Genomic DNA, 15,113 nt, shown 5'->3' with positions numbered 1-15,113 from the left:
TTCTCTTCATCCCCTCCCAGACTTACCAGGGCCTGATGTCAGCTGCCACCGGTCAGAAAGCTCTGGGATGCACTCAGAGGGGTGCATCAATTTGCTGCTTCTCTCCCACAACCTCTACTCTGAGCAAGTTCAGCTGTGTTCAGGAAAAGCATAATCTCTCCCTTCTTTTAAAGGGTCTTCCTAAATATCACAGATATGGTAAAGAAAGCCACAATCTTCTTCCAGGTTGCCCAGGTAACAGCACATATACCCTATTCGTGCAGCAAGCTATGAACAGGTAAGTCGAGGTAGTGCTTCAGAAAAAGGTTTGTCCCTATAATTTCCAGTGTTCCCCATGCCCCTGTATATTTTCCTGCTGCATCTCTCTGCCTTCTTTTCTACATAGATACTGTTGTTTTCTATATCTACAGAAGGATAAGGAGAAACTGTATTCCCCTCAGTGAGTTTTTCCCTGAAATTCAGCTATTCCACTTCTCAATGAAGGGGAGCTAATCCCCTCTCTCAGATGAGCTTGTTCCCCCATTCTCATCCCTCTTCTAAGACAAGCATCTCAAAACAAATATTTTCTCATAGAAGAGCAATATTTAAAGTTAAAGGGTCTTTTTCAATCTCCATGGTAGAGTAGGTAAAGGGTCTTTAAAGTGCAAACAGAAGCAGCTTGCCTGCTTCAAGATTTCCTCCTTATGCAAAAACAGGAGACACCCCCATTGCAGGTGAACATCACCGCTTTCCAGCCTTTGACAAATTGTCTTGGGCTTGATATACCATGCATAGACAAAATAAAAACTTTTTTATTCAACTGAAATCTGACTCATTCTCCTTTGGCTACTGGCATGAAGTTATTTGCACAGTTGTTTCTGGAACTGATGACTTGCAAAGGGACACGTTTTACCATAGACAATCTGGAAAAGGGGCTGGGAGATGAAAGAAGTACAGGCAGACTCGAGGTATGATGCAGCACAAATTTAATGAGGCTGAGGAATGGAAGGAAGCAATGCAAAGTGTAAGGAATACATTTCCATGGTCCACTAATGACAGTGCCCACTCATCCCTCCAACAATGACACACTCAGCAAAACGAGATCTTCCTTCTTCATTGTTTAAGTGAACTGTACTAATTCAGCCATGCAGAACAATTACTAATAATTACATATTTTACCTAGTCATTATCAAATACAAAAAAGCATAAGAGAACAAGACATTTGATTAGAAATATAAAGTAAAGCATAACAAAAGACAAGCGGAGGCCTGGTTTTAGGAGACGCCAAGCTCCCGCAGCTTCGTTAACTTCAGGTTGTGGGTGTCTGACATCTAACCATGGCCCTGAGCTCAGTCCTGCCTTGGGTTGTGCTTCAGTGTTCCGGGTCATTTCTTCCTCCTTGCTCCTCGTGCTTCAGCATGGCCCATAGAAGCCACTGCGGTAGGTGTTGTAGCGACGGTAGGGCCGGCTGTAGCCACTACCCAGGCCTGGATAGCCAAAGCTTCCAAATCCCAGGGAGCTGCCGGAGGAGATGAGGACCCCTCCAGCACTGAGAGCACTCCCAACAGCTGCGGATGCTGAGGATCCCACAGTGGTGTTCTGAGGGAAGGAGCTGAGGATGGGTCCGGGCAGGGTCACCACTACAGGAGAAGGCTGGATCACCACTGTTGAGTCCTGGCACTGCCTGACGCAGGGCTCATTGCAGCTATTTGCCAGCGGGGTTGGGCCAGAGGGGGTGGGTGGACACAGATCGTAGCAAGACATGTCTATGTGGTGGAGATAAATCTGAAACACAAAACCAGAAACAAATGCAATACAAGAATTTAACCAAAACTCTGTTTGTGCAGGTGAAATTCTCTGATAAGGTGAGTATATGACAAACTAAAAAGAGATTCCATGGGGAGCAAGATGACATTTTTCACCAGATCCAGAGGAAGTACTTTGAAAACAGGGTTGAGTTGAGCTTGCAATTTCTTAAAGGAGACTGCTGGGGAAGATAGCACTGGTGTGTTTCAGTTGGGAACTTATCCTGAAGCCTTTGTGGTTAGTCAGCTCACACAGGAACTGGTGTACACGCTGGTGCTGAAAGCCTCTTTGCTCATATTGCAGAGGATGCCCTAACCACGTGGCCATAACACTGCCCTGGGAAAAGGCACTTTCACCACTTCCCCTTGCAGTTGCGGCTGCACACAGGAAAACTGTTAGGGGTCTGTGTATCCTAGAGAAATGTGGAGTGACTGTAGCTTTCAGGTGAAGGTGCTCTGCTGGAATGGGTAAGACTCAGCTTGTTATTCCTGCTGCAAGGCTTGCGTCTTTGCTAAATGCTCGATGATGACAAACATCCTAGTATAGCAAATAGCCTTTTCCATTTCATTCCTATCACTTCCTCTCATGCATGTTCCATCTTGGGTGTCTTCTCCTAGTTTTAGAAAGTGGAAAATAGAAATCTAAGCACTTAAAATTTGTTCAGTAAGAAGTAAAATGACAGGCAGCTGAATTCAGAAACACTTTTATTTTTGCGTATTGATATTGATATTTAAATCATCACCACATCTCAGAACTGCTACAGTGCAAATCTGTCCACAGCTGTTTGGAGGATGGAGAAGAAACAGGTTAAAGGTCACTCCTTCCCTGCAGAAGAACTACAAATTGAGTTTCAAAGGCAGGCATGGTATGATGATTGCTTTCTATGTGGAGGGCTGGTGACCCAGGACTGCCAGTATCCCCATGTTCTTCTGATCTTCAGATCTCAGCCAAATTTTCCACAGAGCAGCACACTACTCTGAAAAGACACAAGAACTCACTAAAGATATTTTTTGTTCAGCTGCAGGACCTGAAAACTTCTTTGGATCCCAAAGCTAATTACATAGGCCTGTCTAACTTGTGGCTAACTGGCTTATTCAATGATTTTTTATAACTGACCACCAACAGAAAACTTCCTCTTTCATATGAAAACCCCTTCCTCCCTCAGAGAAAAAAAGCTGAATGTATTACAACATTAGTGAGGAAAAGCTACAAAATCATCAAGGCAAAAGCTCAACATGTAAAGAGATAATAAATGAATTCAGACTTACCTTATTCACCAAGGCAAAGAAGGCAAGAGAAATGGATGGAAGAGCCTTGAGTTGCTCAGGTTTTTATACTAAGTCCCAAGTTGCCCAACGACTTGGGGCATTCTTTGTGTATGAAGTTGTTTATGAGCCACTACTGATTACATGGTTTTTTTACCTCAGTATTTGTGTTTATTACTGCTTCACTTCCTTATCTTGTGGCATGTATATCTGGCCACAAATTTCTTTCATCTTAAAATATTCTGGGACAAGTTAATTTCTGGGAACGCTAGAATGATTAATTCAGAAGAATTTATTCTGCCTTCAAAACCCTTTTGGATCTGCCTGGTGTCATTAAAGGAGATTAAGCAGAATTTATACAATGCAGTCCCTTGTACCCTCTGCAAGGTAAATACTGTTGGAAACCATGAAGAATCTCAGCTTTTGGAATTAAACCCATGAGCACTTGTAGTCTGGGGACTTGAGCCACTTTTCAGGAAAAGAGAGGAGAGACTGATTTTTTTTCAGAAAATGGCCAGGAATACACACACAATTTTCACCAGGCCCAAAATGAGAGAAGGACAAATATTGCTAAAAGGGGAGGACACTGAAGAACCCTGTGAGAGTCAGGAGCAACTGAAAAGAGTTACGGCTGTGTACAAAGGCTGAGACACAACTAGAAAAAACGTTTAAGATACTGCTTCTTCACCGTGGGAGAAGAAAAAAAAAAAAGAGAGTGTTACAAGTCCAGTCTAACAAGACAATATCAAATGGTAGCACTTCTTTGGAAGTCTGAAGCATAAATCTTATTAATACAGGATCTTTCCTGGCTGTTTCTAATTCTCAGCCTGATCTCTTAGGAGTTCTTTATTGAAAGAAACCACAAATCCATTTTTATTCTTATCTCAGACCTCAAAACATCAGCAAATGTTTTTAGGTTAACTTCCACATCCACAAATATGTTGCACTGCTGTGTCTGGTAAAATAAATAGTAAAGGAGTAAAATACATATGCAATCCTAGACACAGGTATTAGTACTGAGGTTTTTGCTCTCCTAGCACCTTAGCTACTGAGACATGTAAATCATCCCTAAATTAGAAGTGCCTTTGTGAAGATCCCCTGGGAACAGAAACTTGTTTGGCTTGGTATTAAGTTCCTGAGAACTTCAAAGTTTATCAGAAGCTTTTATTAACATGCTAGGCATGCAAAGTATCATATTATGTGCAAATTTAAGATATGTGACCTATATTTGAATTCTCATATCACTTCTATTATAATGTATTATTAAGATTTGGGAGTACACGTCAGTCGTTGGGTTCTAAAATCTATGTCATTGTTCCTGGCTGCAGGAATTGCAGCTAATTTATTTTTAGTTAAAAAATAGCTCAATGTTTGGTTTAAGCCATTTTGTATTTCAAGAAGATTCTCAAATAAATTGCCCTACCCTTTTTTAGGTTCACCAACCCTGTCTATTCCTCAGTACTTCTCCATATTCTAAGGGATTAGCAGGCTTTTTTAAAAAATAATTTCCTCTATATCACCTGGTATCTAGTAACTATTTGAGGAATTAATTTGCATAACAGTATCTATAGATTATTTTAATCAAAATTTTTATTCTTCCTTCATCCAAGCCCTACGTGGAAAACAAACAATAGTTTAAAAATCACACTATGAGTTTTAAAAAAGGATGTAGCAACATCTCCACAAATGTCTAAAGACCTCCTTGAAAATAATTACAATAACTATTTTTCTAACTCCAACCACTTGTACAGTCAGAATGATTTAATGGGCTGCTGATCTTTGAAATGAATTAAAGTGAGTGAATCAGCAGTTAACAGCTTTATATATATATATAAAATCAAGGGCAGACCTATATATTCAGATTGTAACTAAAACACTTTGCATCATGTAAGAACATCCTCCTGAGACACCAGTGAGTGACTAAATGTCTGAAAAAAAAATACTTTAAATAGAACTGGTACCTCACTCACAGTAATCCCCACATAATGGCTCCAGACACAAAAGTGATCCTAAAATCTGTGCGTGGAAAAACATAAACACAGAAAATGCACATTTCTCTGGCAAGAACAGTGCCATTTGCAATAAATTTTAAGTTGTAATTAATTAGCTCATTATAAAGAAATGGATGCCTCAGGGGCTTTGAGCAGTTGAACAGATCTATAAAAGTTCTTGCAACTCAGAGCCCCCCATGCCATTCCCTTCTCTCACCATTCACAACAGCTCTGATAGTTCTCGCTTTTATCTCAGACCTTATTCTTAGCTAATAGTACTAAGACAGATGCTTACTGACAGCACTAGCAACAGCCTGCATATCCTACACAGCCATTCAAAGTTCACACAATAATCTAGGGCACCTGGTTCCAGGCCACTGAGAGTGAACTCCTCTAATGCCCTCACAGTGTCAGCAATTTCTGCTTATTGCTTAAAACAGAAAATATATCTATACCTTAAGGTTGTTTAGTTCAGTCAGACTGGATGCCTCTGCATGGCATTGCTGTTTCTGTTGCAAGCCACTACTCATTGCTTGCTGTAATTTGTTGTTTGGCCCAGGCAGCTGAATAATATACATGGTATGTGTAATCCAAGTTGCCTTTTGGTGTAGGCAGAGCCTGTAACTGACTTGAGCTTCACAACTTCATCTTCTGCTGCTCAGATAGCTCCCCTGAAGAAAAAGGTGTTTAAATATAGGTAGATATGTGGTCCTCCAATTCATACATTAACATGGCTATTTTCTTTGTTAATGTTAATCAAATTCTGTTATGAAGAACTTTAAAATAACCAAAGTTTGAGGTTTGGTTTCACGTCTTACTGTGGTCTAACAAATGTAAACACGTTTATGTTATAATTTCCCTTTTTGTCAAAAAATAAATGTAACTAACTACTGCATACAGATATGTGGATTATTTCTGCAAAGAGCCAAGTGTAGTGTGGTCATTATGCTGAAATTCAATGGTGAACACTAGAAGAAAACAACAAAAATTAATTTATGCTAGAGGGAAGAAATTATTTACTCACCAGAACCTCTGCAATACACCACACCCAGAAAGGGTGGGCTTTCGCTAATTTTCAAATACTTTTGAATAATTTTTTCGATAATTTTTCAAATAATTTTTTCAGATTTTAATTATGTTTCAAATTGTGAGAGTGCAATTAGTATTTCTCTACTCATGACCTCATGTGTCAGACCCACCATCATTGCAGAATTACATCTTGGTGCCACCAAGGCTGACCAATATGTACTTGTAATCCATTACCTCAGATCAAGGGGTTACCTATAATCATTGGTACAAACCCTTTTTGCAAGGCATCTTTTCTTTCTGCCAGGGGTTATATGAGGTATCACTCACATGCACTTTGCTGCAATTACATGCCAGGTCCTCGATTTCACATTTACCTCCATTGGTCATTTAGGAAGGAAAAGATCACAGCCTACTTTTTTGGAGCTGGAGACTCAGCACTAACATGCATTAATTTAAAGTCTTTCTATCCCAGTAAGAAGAGAAAGGTTTCATGCTCAAAATAAAATTTGAAGTTAAAGGTTTTCACATGGGGTGAAAAAATTCAGCCTGTCATTTAACTCCACAACCAGTGAGCATACACAAGTACCTCTGACAAACCCAACTGTTTCAGCACCAACCCATGAAGATCCACAGAGGCACCAGGAGCTCAGTTTACAACATGAGTTACAAATCTACATTTAAGTAGCCTTAGATAGGCTTGCATTAATCACCAAAAAAATACTCAATATGATTGGGAGGGGAATGGTCTAAGAGGAGACCTGCTCCCCCTGCAAACTCCCTATGGTCTTTTCTCTTTGGGGTCCCACTTCGTTCAGACCATGGCCATCAGAAATGCCTTCTGATGAACAAGAGGAATTTGACAACAAGCAGTTTAAGTGCATAGCCTGTTATGAAATTCAAAATTGGGGAAGAAAATCTAGCAACTCTATAGTACGAGCAGACAAAGTATCTATGTTGTATATAGTATCTGCTTTGTTGCAATGCACCTAATTTATTTCCATTTCAAAAGCTTCTATTTTGTTGTAAAGTATCTACCTAGAATATACAGTGTTCCCAAATTTTCCTGGCTCTGAAATTATTCTTTGGCATAGAGGTCAGTCAGGTTCTTATTTCTAGTCAACATGAAAAAGTAGCTTTCAATTAATAAAACAGGAGAATAGTAAGAAATGTTACAAAATGTGAGCTGCTAAAAGTTTTTCAAACAAACATCAGGAGACTCGAACTGTGATGCAGCATAGCTTTAATGAGAGCAAAAAGTATCAAGGGAAATATATATCTAAACCTGTTCAATGCTTCATAAGAGTGTAAACAACAATGAAATTATTTTTATGAGGTTGATTGTGGTGATTACTCAATTCACATTTTCCACTGAGAAGGTACTCTGCAAAGATTTTCTTTATGATGACACATTCCTCCCAGAGAGATGGAAAAAGTAGAAGAAAACAACAATGAAGCTCAAATTCAGATGCAACATCAGTTTAATGATAAGACAACAAGAAGTATTCTGTGAAACACAAGGAATATACTTTTTTATATAGGGGAAAGAAGCCACTTAAACCATTCCAACAGAAAGACAGAAAGCAAGACTCTGCTTTTCCTTCTATCCTGAAAAGAAAAAAAAAAACAAAACAAAACAAACAAAAAGACACAACCAAATCTTCAGTGATCATTTAAAAGTACAGCATCATACCAAATAAATCTGAAATTCAAACCCACAAATGCAAGGAAAGTAATAAAAGATAGGAATTTCAAGAAGACATATTTTGACCATGTGTCCAGAGAGCACTTTGCTTCCCACCCTCTTTTGCAAGAGGTTACATGGGTGCTTTGCCCATCTGGAAAACCTGGCCAGTAGATCCGTCCTTAGTCCGGCACCTGGCTATGGGCTCCCTGGTCGATGCACTCACTGGACGTCCAGCCCGGCTTTAGCAGGGCAGGCACCTTCTGCCGTAGTAGCGGCCACCAAGGCCAGAGAGGTTAAAGCCCCCGGAGTTGATGGGCACTCCCTGCTCACTCAGGATGCTGCCAACAGCAGCGGAGGTGGAGGATCCCACAGCGGTGTTCTGGGGGAAGGAGCTGAGGATGGGTCCGGGCAGGGTCACCACCACGGGAGATGGTTCAATGATCACCCGGGAGTCCTGGCACTGCCTGACGCAGGGCTCGTTGCAGCTGTTGGCAAGCGGGGTTGGGCCACAGGGACGGCACAGGTCGTAGCAGGACATGGCTGCGGGATGGAGGTGCACCTGGGAGAGAGGGCAGGGAAAGCACAGGCAGCATGTGAGGTGCAGCCGGACAGCGTCCTTGACAAGAGAAAAGGCACAGGTTTGGAGAAGGGACAGGCTGCATAGGGAGCAAGAGAGCCTTACCAGCCCCGGTCATAGAGAGGTCCCTGAAAACACAAAGATGATCTTCTTGTACTACTCCCCAGTAGAAAGCAAGCTGAAGAGACAATGAGAGCAAGATAAAGGAACCCAGCTCCCAATAAAGCTACACTGAGGCACAGACTCAACCAAGGCCAAGAGAAAAACTGTAGAACAAAAGAAAGAAGAGTGATGCAAAGGAGGTTGCAACTCACCTGCTCACCAAGGAGGAGAAGGCAAGAGAAGTGGATGAGGCAGCCTGCAGCTGGAGAAGCTTTTATACAGATCCACAGTGCCCCAGGCCAAGAGGCACCCTTTGTGCATGTAATGTGTTTACCAACAAGCTCATCTTGCATGCAAAGCATCACAATTAAAGAAATGGGGACTCTGCTTATGTTCCCTGCAATGCTGCCTTTTCATTTCCCTGTTCCTGACATGCCCATTCAGACACACAGGCTCCTTTCAAGTGGCAGTATTAGAGGTCAAAGCTTTTCCGGGGAAATGACACAGTAGTAAAAAAAGGAATGATCAGTATTCACAGTACCTGAGCAAGGAAAATGCAGAGACAGCAGGCAGGTGCAGCCCAGAGGCCAGCTCAACCCCCAGCTTTGTGGTGATGGAGCAGGACTGGCAACAAGCAGCGCACTCAGTACACACATCAGGACCAGATCCAGTGATGATAACCTGGCCCAACAGAGCTCACTCATTGCTGACCAGAGCCATAACTCCCACACAGACCCAAGAAAAGTCTCCAAAATCAGTAGGCGACTTATGGTCCAGATCAGTAGGACTCATGATCAGGCATAAGCAAATCCGTAAAACAACAGGAGGCTTATGCTCCTGCCATCCAACTTAAGAAAGGGCTCAGGGCTCAGGACAAGAGCTTAAATAGAGCCCTGGGTCAAAGGGGAGAGGGAGGTGTGTGAGCCCCAGGTGAGGCTCATCAGGGCCTGTGAGTCTGTTGTTCCTGAGTTCAGGCCACTGATGTGTGAGGAGAGGAAGTCTCCTGTGCACCTGGGACTCAGGACACCAGCTCCATCTATCACAACAATGGTGGGGGAGGAATTCCTCCTTCAAGCAAGGAAGCTTACATTCATTGTATCAGTGCAAAATCTCTCTTTTCTTCTGAGGCTCCTTTCAATCATATCCCTGCCCCAGAAAATCCACAGGTAGCCTTCTAGCACACCTGGATTCTCTCACAGTCAGCACATCTGGTGAGGGTCTGCCCAAAGGCTCCCATGTTCTGCCACACCCCACTCTCTCTGATCCCAGGCTGCAGATGCTGCCATCTCTCCCTCCTATGATCTTTTCACCCTACCTGTCTTCTGCTGTTAACTCAGCATAGCTCATGACTGTTGATGCAGAGTGCATTTCCCGAGGGCCTTCCTGCACAGCAGGGCACAGGGGAGTTGATGACAGCAGCCGTCTTTCAGGGAAGATGGGGCTCTAGCTGTGGGGAATGACACCATAGGGGTTCCCACAGGGTATGGGACAACACAGGAGATGCCCCTCACTTTACCTGAAGCAAGACTGGAGGACGTGGGTCAAAACATCATCTGTGGAGGACTAGAGCATGTGGGAGGAAGGGACAGGCAGCTTGTCCCACTGTGGCAGAACTCGCCACTGTGTTCTCGTCAAGTTTACCACACCAACAACATGACACCTCCATGCATAAGCAAGGTTACTTCCCTCCCTGATATCACTGGTCTTGCAGTTCAGGGCAGAAAGGCAGGAAGACACAATGGCTGCATCCTGGAGTATTTCTTTCTTTACTTTCTCTGGTTTTAAAGGGACAGAAAGAGACTTCATACGTGTACTCACTTCAGTATTGTGGGTCACAGGTCATGCAAAGTGCTAAACGTGATTCTGCACCTCTGCCAACATTGCTCAGTACTTCAGAAAGTGGCCTGGAGGTACAAAGAGACAGTCTGGGGACAGAAGTGAAGGAATAAAACTCTTTGGCAATCTGTCACATACCACACCCATCTTGGAGCCATGGAAATCATCACTGGATTGGACAAGAGACATGGGATGTCTGATATTCAGGCCCAAATGATGTGGGTTGTTTGGATGGCTTCGTCTCATAGAAAAGGCAATCACTACACAGTGATGATTTCAGTGGGACTGCAGTCATCAGAATCCCCCAAGACAATGACACACATTTAGCTATGCCTTTAGCCTGTACAGGATCACTTTTCACCCTGGACATCTTGGATGGGCATCCAAGGAAGGAAGGAACACAAGGAGACTCAAATTATAATGCAGCATAAACTTTAATAAGTCTAAAGAATTAAGCAGTGCAGTGCATGGTAGGAAGGGACATTGTGCAAGCTGCTACAAGGGCAGCTGAAAGGCAGGCACCCCTTCACAGCAATGGGACATGCTTCTTCCTTCCACACACATGGGGAGAGGATGAAGAGTAGGACTCCTGCTCAGCTTGTTTTAGGATGAAACGGTGGCACGGGACAGCAGGAGAGAAAAGGGACTCATGATGCAGAGAAGAAACCAGCAGAAGAAGATGACATCGGTTGGCTGTGTTTCCAGACAGCACGGGCTGGTACCTTGATTCCCTCCCTCCTTTGCAGGACGTCAAGACGGTGCTCAGCTCATCTGGAAAACCTGGCCAGCAGCTGCATCTTCAGTCCGGCACCAGGCCTTGGGCTCCCTGGTCGATGCACTCACTGGACGTCCAGCCCGGCTTTAGCAGGGCAGGCACCTTCTGCCGTAGTAGCGGCCACCGAGGCCAGAGAGGTTAAAGCCTCCGGAGTTGATGGGCACTCCCTGCTCACTCAGGATGCTGCCAACAGCAGCGGAGGTGGAGGATCCCACAGCGGTGTTCTGGGGGAAGGAGCTGAGGATGGGTCCGGGCAGGGTCACCACCACGGGAGAGGGCTGGATCACCACGCGGGAGTCCTGGCACTGCCTGACGCAGGGCTCGTTGCAGCTGTTGGCAAGCGGGGTTGGGCCACAGGGCTGGCACAGATCGTAGCAGGACATGGCTGCGGGATGGAGGTGCACCTGGGAGAGAGGGCAGGGAAAGCACAGGCAGCATGTGAGGTGCAGCCGGACAGTGTCTTCAGCAAGCGAAAAGGCAAAGGCTGGAGAGCAGGCACAGCCTGCATAGGGAGAAAGAGTAAGTAAAGAGCCACAGTTCCCAAGGGGGCCCTCCAAACACTGTCAAGACCTTCCTGTACCCTTTTCCACTGTGGCAAGGAGAACAGAGATGCTGGGAGCAGAATCAAGGGGTAAGGCTATCAGAAAAGCTACATCAAGAAAAAGGCTCAGGTAAAGTCAAAAGACAAAGAGGAGAACAAGAGAAAGACTGAGGCAAACAAGTTGCAACTCACCTGCTCACCAAGGAGGAGAAGGCAAGAGAATTGGATGAGGAGCCTAAAGTTGGACTGACTTTTATACAGGTCCAGACTGCCCCAGGCCCAGAGCCACGCTTTGTGCATGTAATGTGTTTACCAACAAGCTCATCTTGCATGCAAAGCATCACAATTAAAGAAATGGGGACGCTGCTTATGTTCCCTGCAATGCCGCCTTTTCATTTCCCTGTTCCTGACATGTCCATTCAGACACACAGGCTCCTTTCGAGTGACAGCATTAGAGGGTAAAATGACATGTTCGCATAGGCTGATGATGCAGCCAGTGATGAGGAGTGTTCTGCCTCGCCAGGTGATGCCAGCCTCTTGCCCTCCAGGGCCTCATTTCAAAGTGTTCCCTGATGAATGAGGCAGGTCTCCTCCTAAACCTGAGGCTTCAACTGGACATACACATGCAAGGGTCAACACCATCAGTCGCTCGCTCTCATGCGCTGCTCACTCACACTGTAGTCGGTATCCCCTTTCTAGGCTGGGCACCTCTGCTCTTGGGTTTTAGACTCTCTCTTAGATTGAACTTTGCCCTCAACATAAGCTTGCTAGGCTCCTTTTGCCATCTTCCTTCTCTCCTTCATCCCTAGCTGCCTTAAGCAGCAGAGCACTAGTGGTTAGGAATGAAGGCGATTCCCCTCCCAACGCTCTCTGCTGAACACCTCCGGCAAAGCTGGAGGCACCCCAGTGTCCAAGGCACATGCTGGCCAATCCATACACGTCCTTCTTCCTGTCCCTGTCTTTGCCACAACTTCTGCTTTGGCCATCCAGACTGCTGGCACACCAGGCGTGACCAAGTACTCGACACGATTTCCACAGGACACCCAACCCTGCTCAGCAGCAGACAGGGTCCACAAGTCTTTGCAAGGACAGTTCGAGGAGCACAGCACAGAGTTGCCTCCTTCTCTACCTGAAGCACTGTCAGACTCCCAGAAGCAAAGCGTTGCCTCTGCGGGACAAGGGCATGGGATGGAGGGCCTAAGAACAGAACTAGTACGGTACAGATCCTTCAGTCTCCACATCTTAAGACCTTGTTTGAGGGACAAAAAGATCACTCTTTGGGACCTCTCCTGGCACAGCCTGCTCAGCAGTTGAGTGGCAGTTCTGGAGGAGTTACTGCACATCTGCTCCAGACTCGCATCCCTTCAGGACACAGTGACACACACGGAAGGACTGTGCAACACTGAATGCTTCTGTCCACAACACTGCTCTTTTGTGGGCAAATATGGCTTCCCTGCTTCCTTCTAGTGCCCATAGAGTTTCCTGGACTTGCCACTGACACTATCCATTCCTTTCAGATGACAGAGGACCATCCCTGTGTGTCCATCCCTCTCCCCTACCCATTTTAGACATCCATGCTCAACCCATCCCTATTGTGACAAAACCTAGGCCAAGCCCCCACATCTCCATTTATGCAGTTGAGCTGGCTTTCACATACCCCTTCCACTCCTCTGGGACTTCCTGCAGTTCCAGGGTTTGGAAGAAGTGCTTGGAGGAGAAAAGGGAAGGACACAATGCAGGTGGTAACATGCAATCAGAGCCTTGGAAAGGTGGGTGTTAGCTTGCAGAGAAATGTCTTCCAGCAGGTTAATGGCTTGCCTCATCAACTGGAAGCCAGTATCCAGATTCTCTTCTTGCTCACATATCCCTTGGGAGAGCTCCTAGCCACCCTGCCCAGTCTCAGACACTACCACATACCCTTCCACTGCTGCATGTCTCTTCCAACGACTGTGGCCCTTGAGGGTACCCAGCTTCTCTAAGCATGAGGAAGGTCCACCATAGCCTCTTATTCATCCACCCTCTTCCCCTCCCATTGCATCACATTTCCCCCTGGTCAGCTTGGCCAGGCATCCCAGGAGAGAAGGAACACGAGGAGTCTCAAATTACAATGCAGCATAAATTTTAATGAGTCTAAAGAATGAAACAAAGCAGGGCATGGTGGAAGGGACCCCATGCAGGCTGCTACAAGGGCGGCTGACAGTCAGACACCCCTTCACAGCAACGGGTCACACATCTTCCTCCTACACACATAGAGAGAGGATGATGACCAGGAGGCCTCTCAGCTTGCTTCAGGGTGAACTGGTGGCACAGGACAGCAGGAGAAAACAGAGACTCATGATGCAGGGAAGAACGCAGCTGAAGAAGACGACATCAGTTGGCTGTGTTTCCAGACAGCACAGGCTGGTACCTTGATTCCCTCCCTCCTTTGCAGGAGGGCACAAGGATGATCAGTCCCTCTGGAACCCCAGACCAGTAGATCCGTCCTCGATCCAGCACCAGGCCTTGGGCTCCCTGGTCAATGCACTCACTGGACGTCCAGCCCGGCTTTAGCAGGGCAGGCACCTTCTGCCGTAGTAGCGGCCACCAAGGCCAGAGAGGTTAAAGCCCCCGGAGTTGATGGGCACTCCCTGCTCACTCAGGATGCTGCCAACAGCAGCGGAGGTGGAGGATCCCACAGCGGTGTTCTGGGGGAAGGAGCTGAGGATGGGTCCGGGCAGGGTCACCACCACGGGAGAGGGCTGGATCACCACGCGGGAGTCCTGGCACTGCCTGACACAGGGCTCGTTGCAGCTGTTGGCAAGCGGGGTTGGGCCACAGGGCTGGCACAGATCGTAGCAGGACATGGCTGCGGGATGGAGGTGCACCTGGGAGAGAGGGCAGGGAAAGCACAGGCAGCATGTGAGGTGCAGCCGGACCGTGTCTTCAGCAAGCGAAAAGGCAAAGGCTGGAGAGCAGAGACAGGCAGCGTAGAAAGAAAGTGTGACCGAAGTGCCCCAGTTCCCAAGGTTTCTCTGCAAAGAAACCCAAGGTCTTCTCCCACCTCCCAGGGTAGGGGCAAGGAGCTAAAAGCCACAAAAAGTAGGCACTGTCAGAAGAAGCTCTACCAGGTTCAGAAACCAAAGAGGAAAGCAAGAGAAAGACAGAGTGAGGCAAAGGAGGTTGCAACTCACCTGTTCACCAAGGAGGAGAAGGCAAGAGAAGTGGATGAGGCAGCCTAAAGTTGGACTGGCTTTTATACAGATTCAGACTGCCCCAGGCCCAGAGCCACCCTTTTTGCATGTCATGTGTTTACCAACAAGCTCATTTTGCATGCAAAGCATCACAATTAAAGAAATGGGGACTCTGCTTATGTTCCCTGCAATGCTGCCTTTTCATTTCCCTGTTCCTGACATGCCCATTCAGACACACAGGCTCCTTTCAAGTGGCAGTATTAGAGGCTAGCACTTTTGCAAGACAATTGATACAGAAATATTAGAGGAATGATCAGTATTCACAGTACCTGAGCAAGGAAAATGCAGAGACAGCAGG

General features: G+C 45.8%; 3 protein-coding genes and 1 pseudogene across 3 annotated transcripts; all 4 read right to left on the bottom strand.

Moving 5' to 3' along the window:
• Positions 1–1,392: 1,392 nt before the first annotated feature.
• On the bottom strand, positions 1,393–2,112 carry LOC136000022 (feather keratin 4-like). Its single transcript, XM_065653690.1, has 2 exons — positions 2,009–2,112; positions 1,393–1,765 (listed from the first exon to the last, which is right to left on the bottom strand). The coding sequence occupies exons 1-2, from the start codon at positions 2,110–2,112 to the stop codon at positions 1,393–1,395; spliced, it is 477 nt and encodes a 158-aa protein (XP_065509762.1).
• Positions 2,113–7,995: 5,883 nt separating this feature from the next.
• On the bottom strand, positions 7,996–8,754 carry LOC136000023 (feather beta keratin-like). Its single transcript, XM_065653691.1, is given in 3 exon segments — positions 7,996–8,313; positions 8,646–8,684; positions 8,686–8,754. Coding segments are annotated over 3 exon segments (426 nt in total).
• Positions 8,755–11,130: 2,376 nt separating this feature from the next.
• LOC136000069 (feather beta keratin-like) lies at positions 11,131–11,885 on the bottom strand. The gene is made up of 2 exons (XM_065653746.1): positions 11,778–11,885; positions 11,131–11,448 (listed from the first exon to the last, which is right to left on the bottom strand). The coding sequence occupies exons 1-2, from the start codon at positions 11,883–11,885 to the stop codon at positions 11,131–11,133; spliced, it is 426 nt and encodes a 141-aa protein (XP_065509818.1).
• A 2,246-nt stretch (positions 11,886–14,131) lies between these two features.
• LOC136000072 (feather beta keratin-like) lies at positions 14,132–14,864 on the bottom strand (annotated as a pseudogene).
• Positions 14,865–15,113: the final 249 nt, after the last annotated feature.

This window comes from Caloenas nicobarica, chromosome 31 (genome assembly GCF_036013445.1).
Source record: "Caloenas nicobarica isolate bCalNic1 chromosome 31, bCalNic1.hap1, whole genome shotgun sequence".
In the NCBI taxonomy this organism is placed as follows: domain Eukaryota; kingdom Metazoa; phylum Chordata; class Aves; order Columbiformes; family Columbidae; genus Caloenas; species Caloenas nicobarica.
The sequence above is the reverse complement of the archived record's forward strand: the minus strand, read 5'-3'. Positions and strand labels throughout refer to the sequence as shown.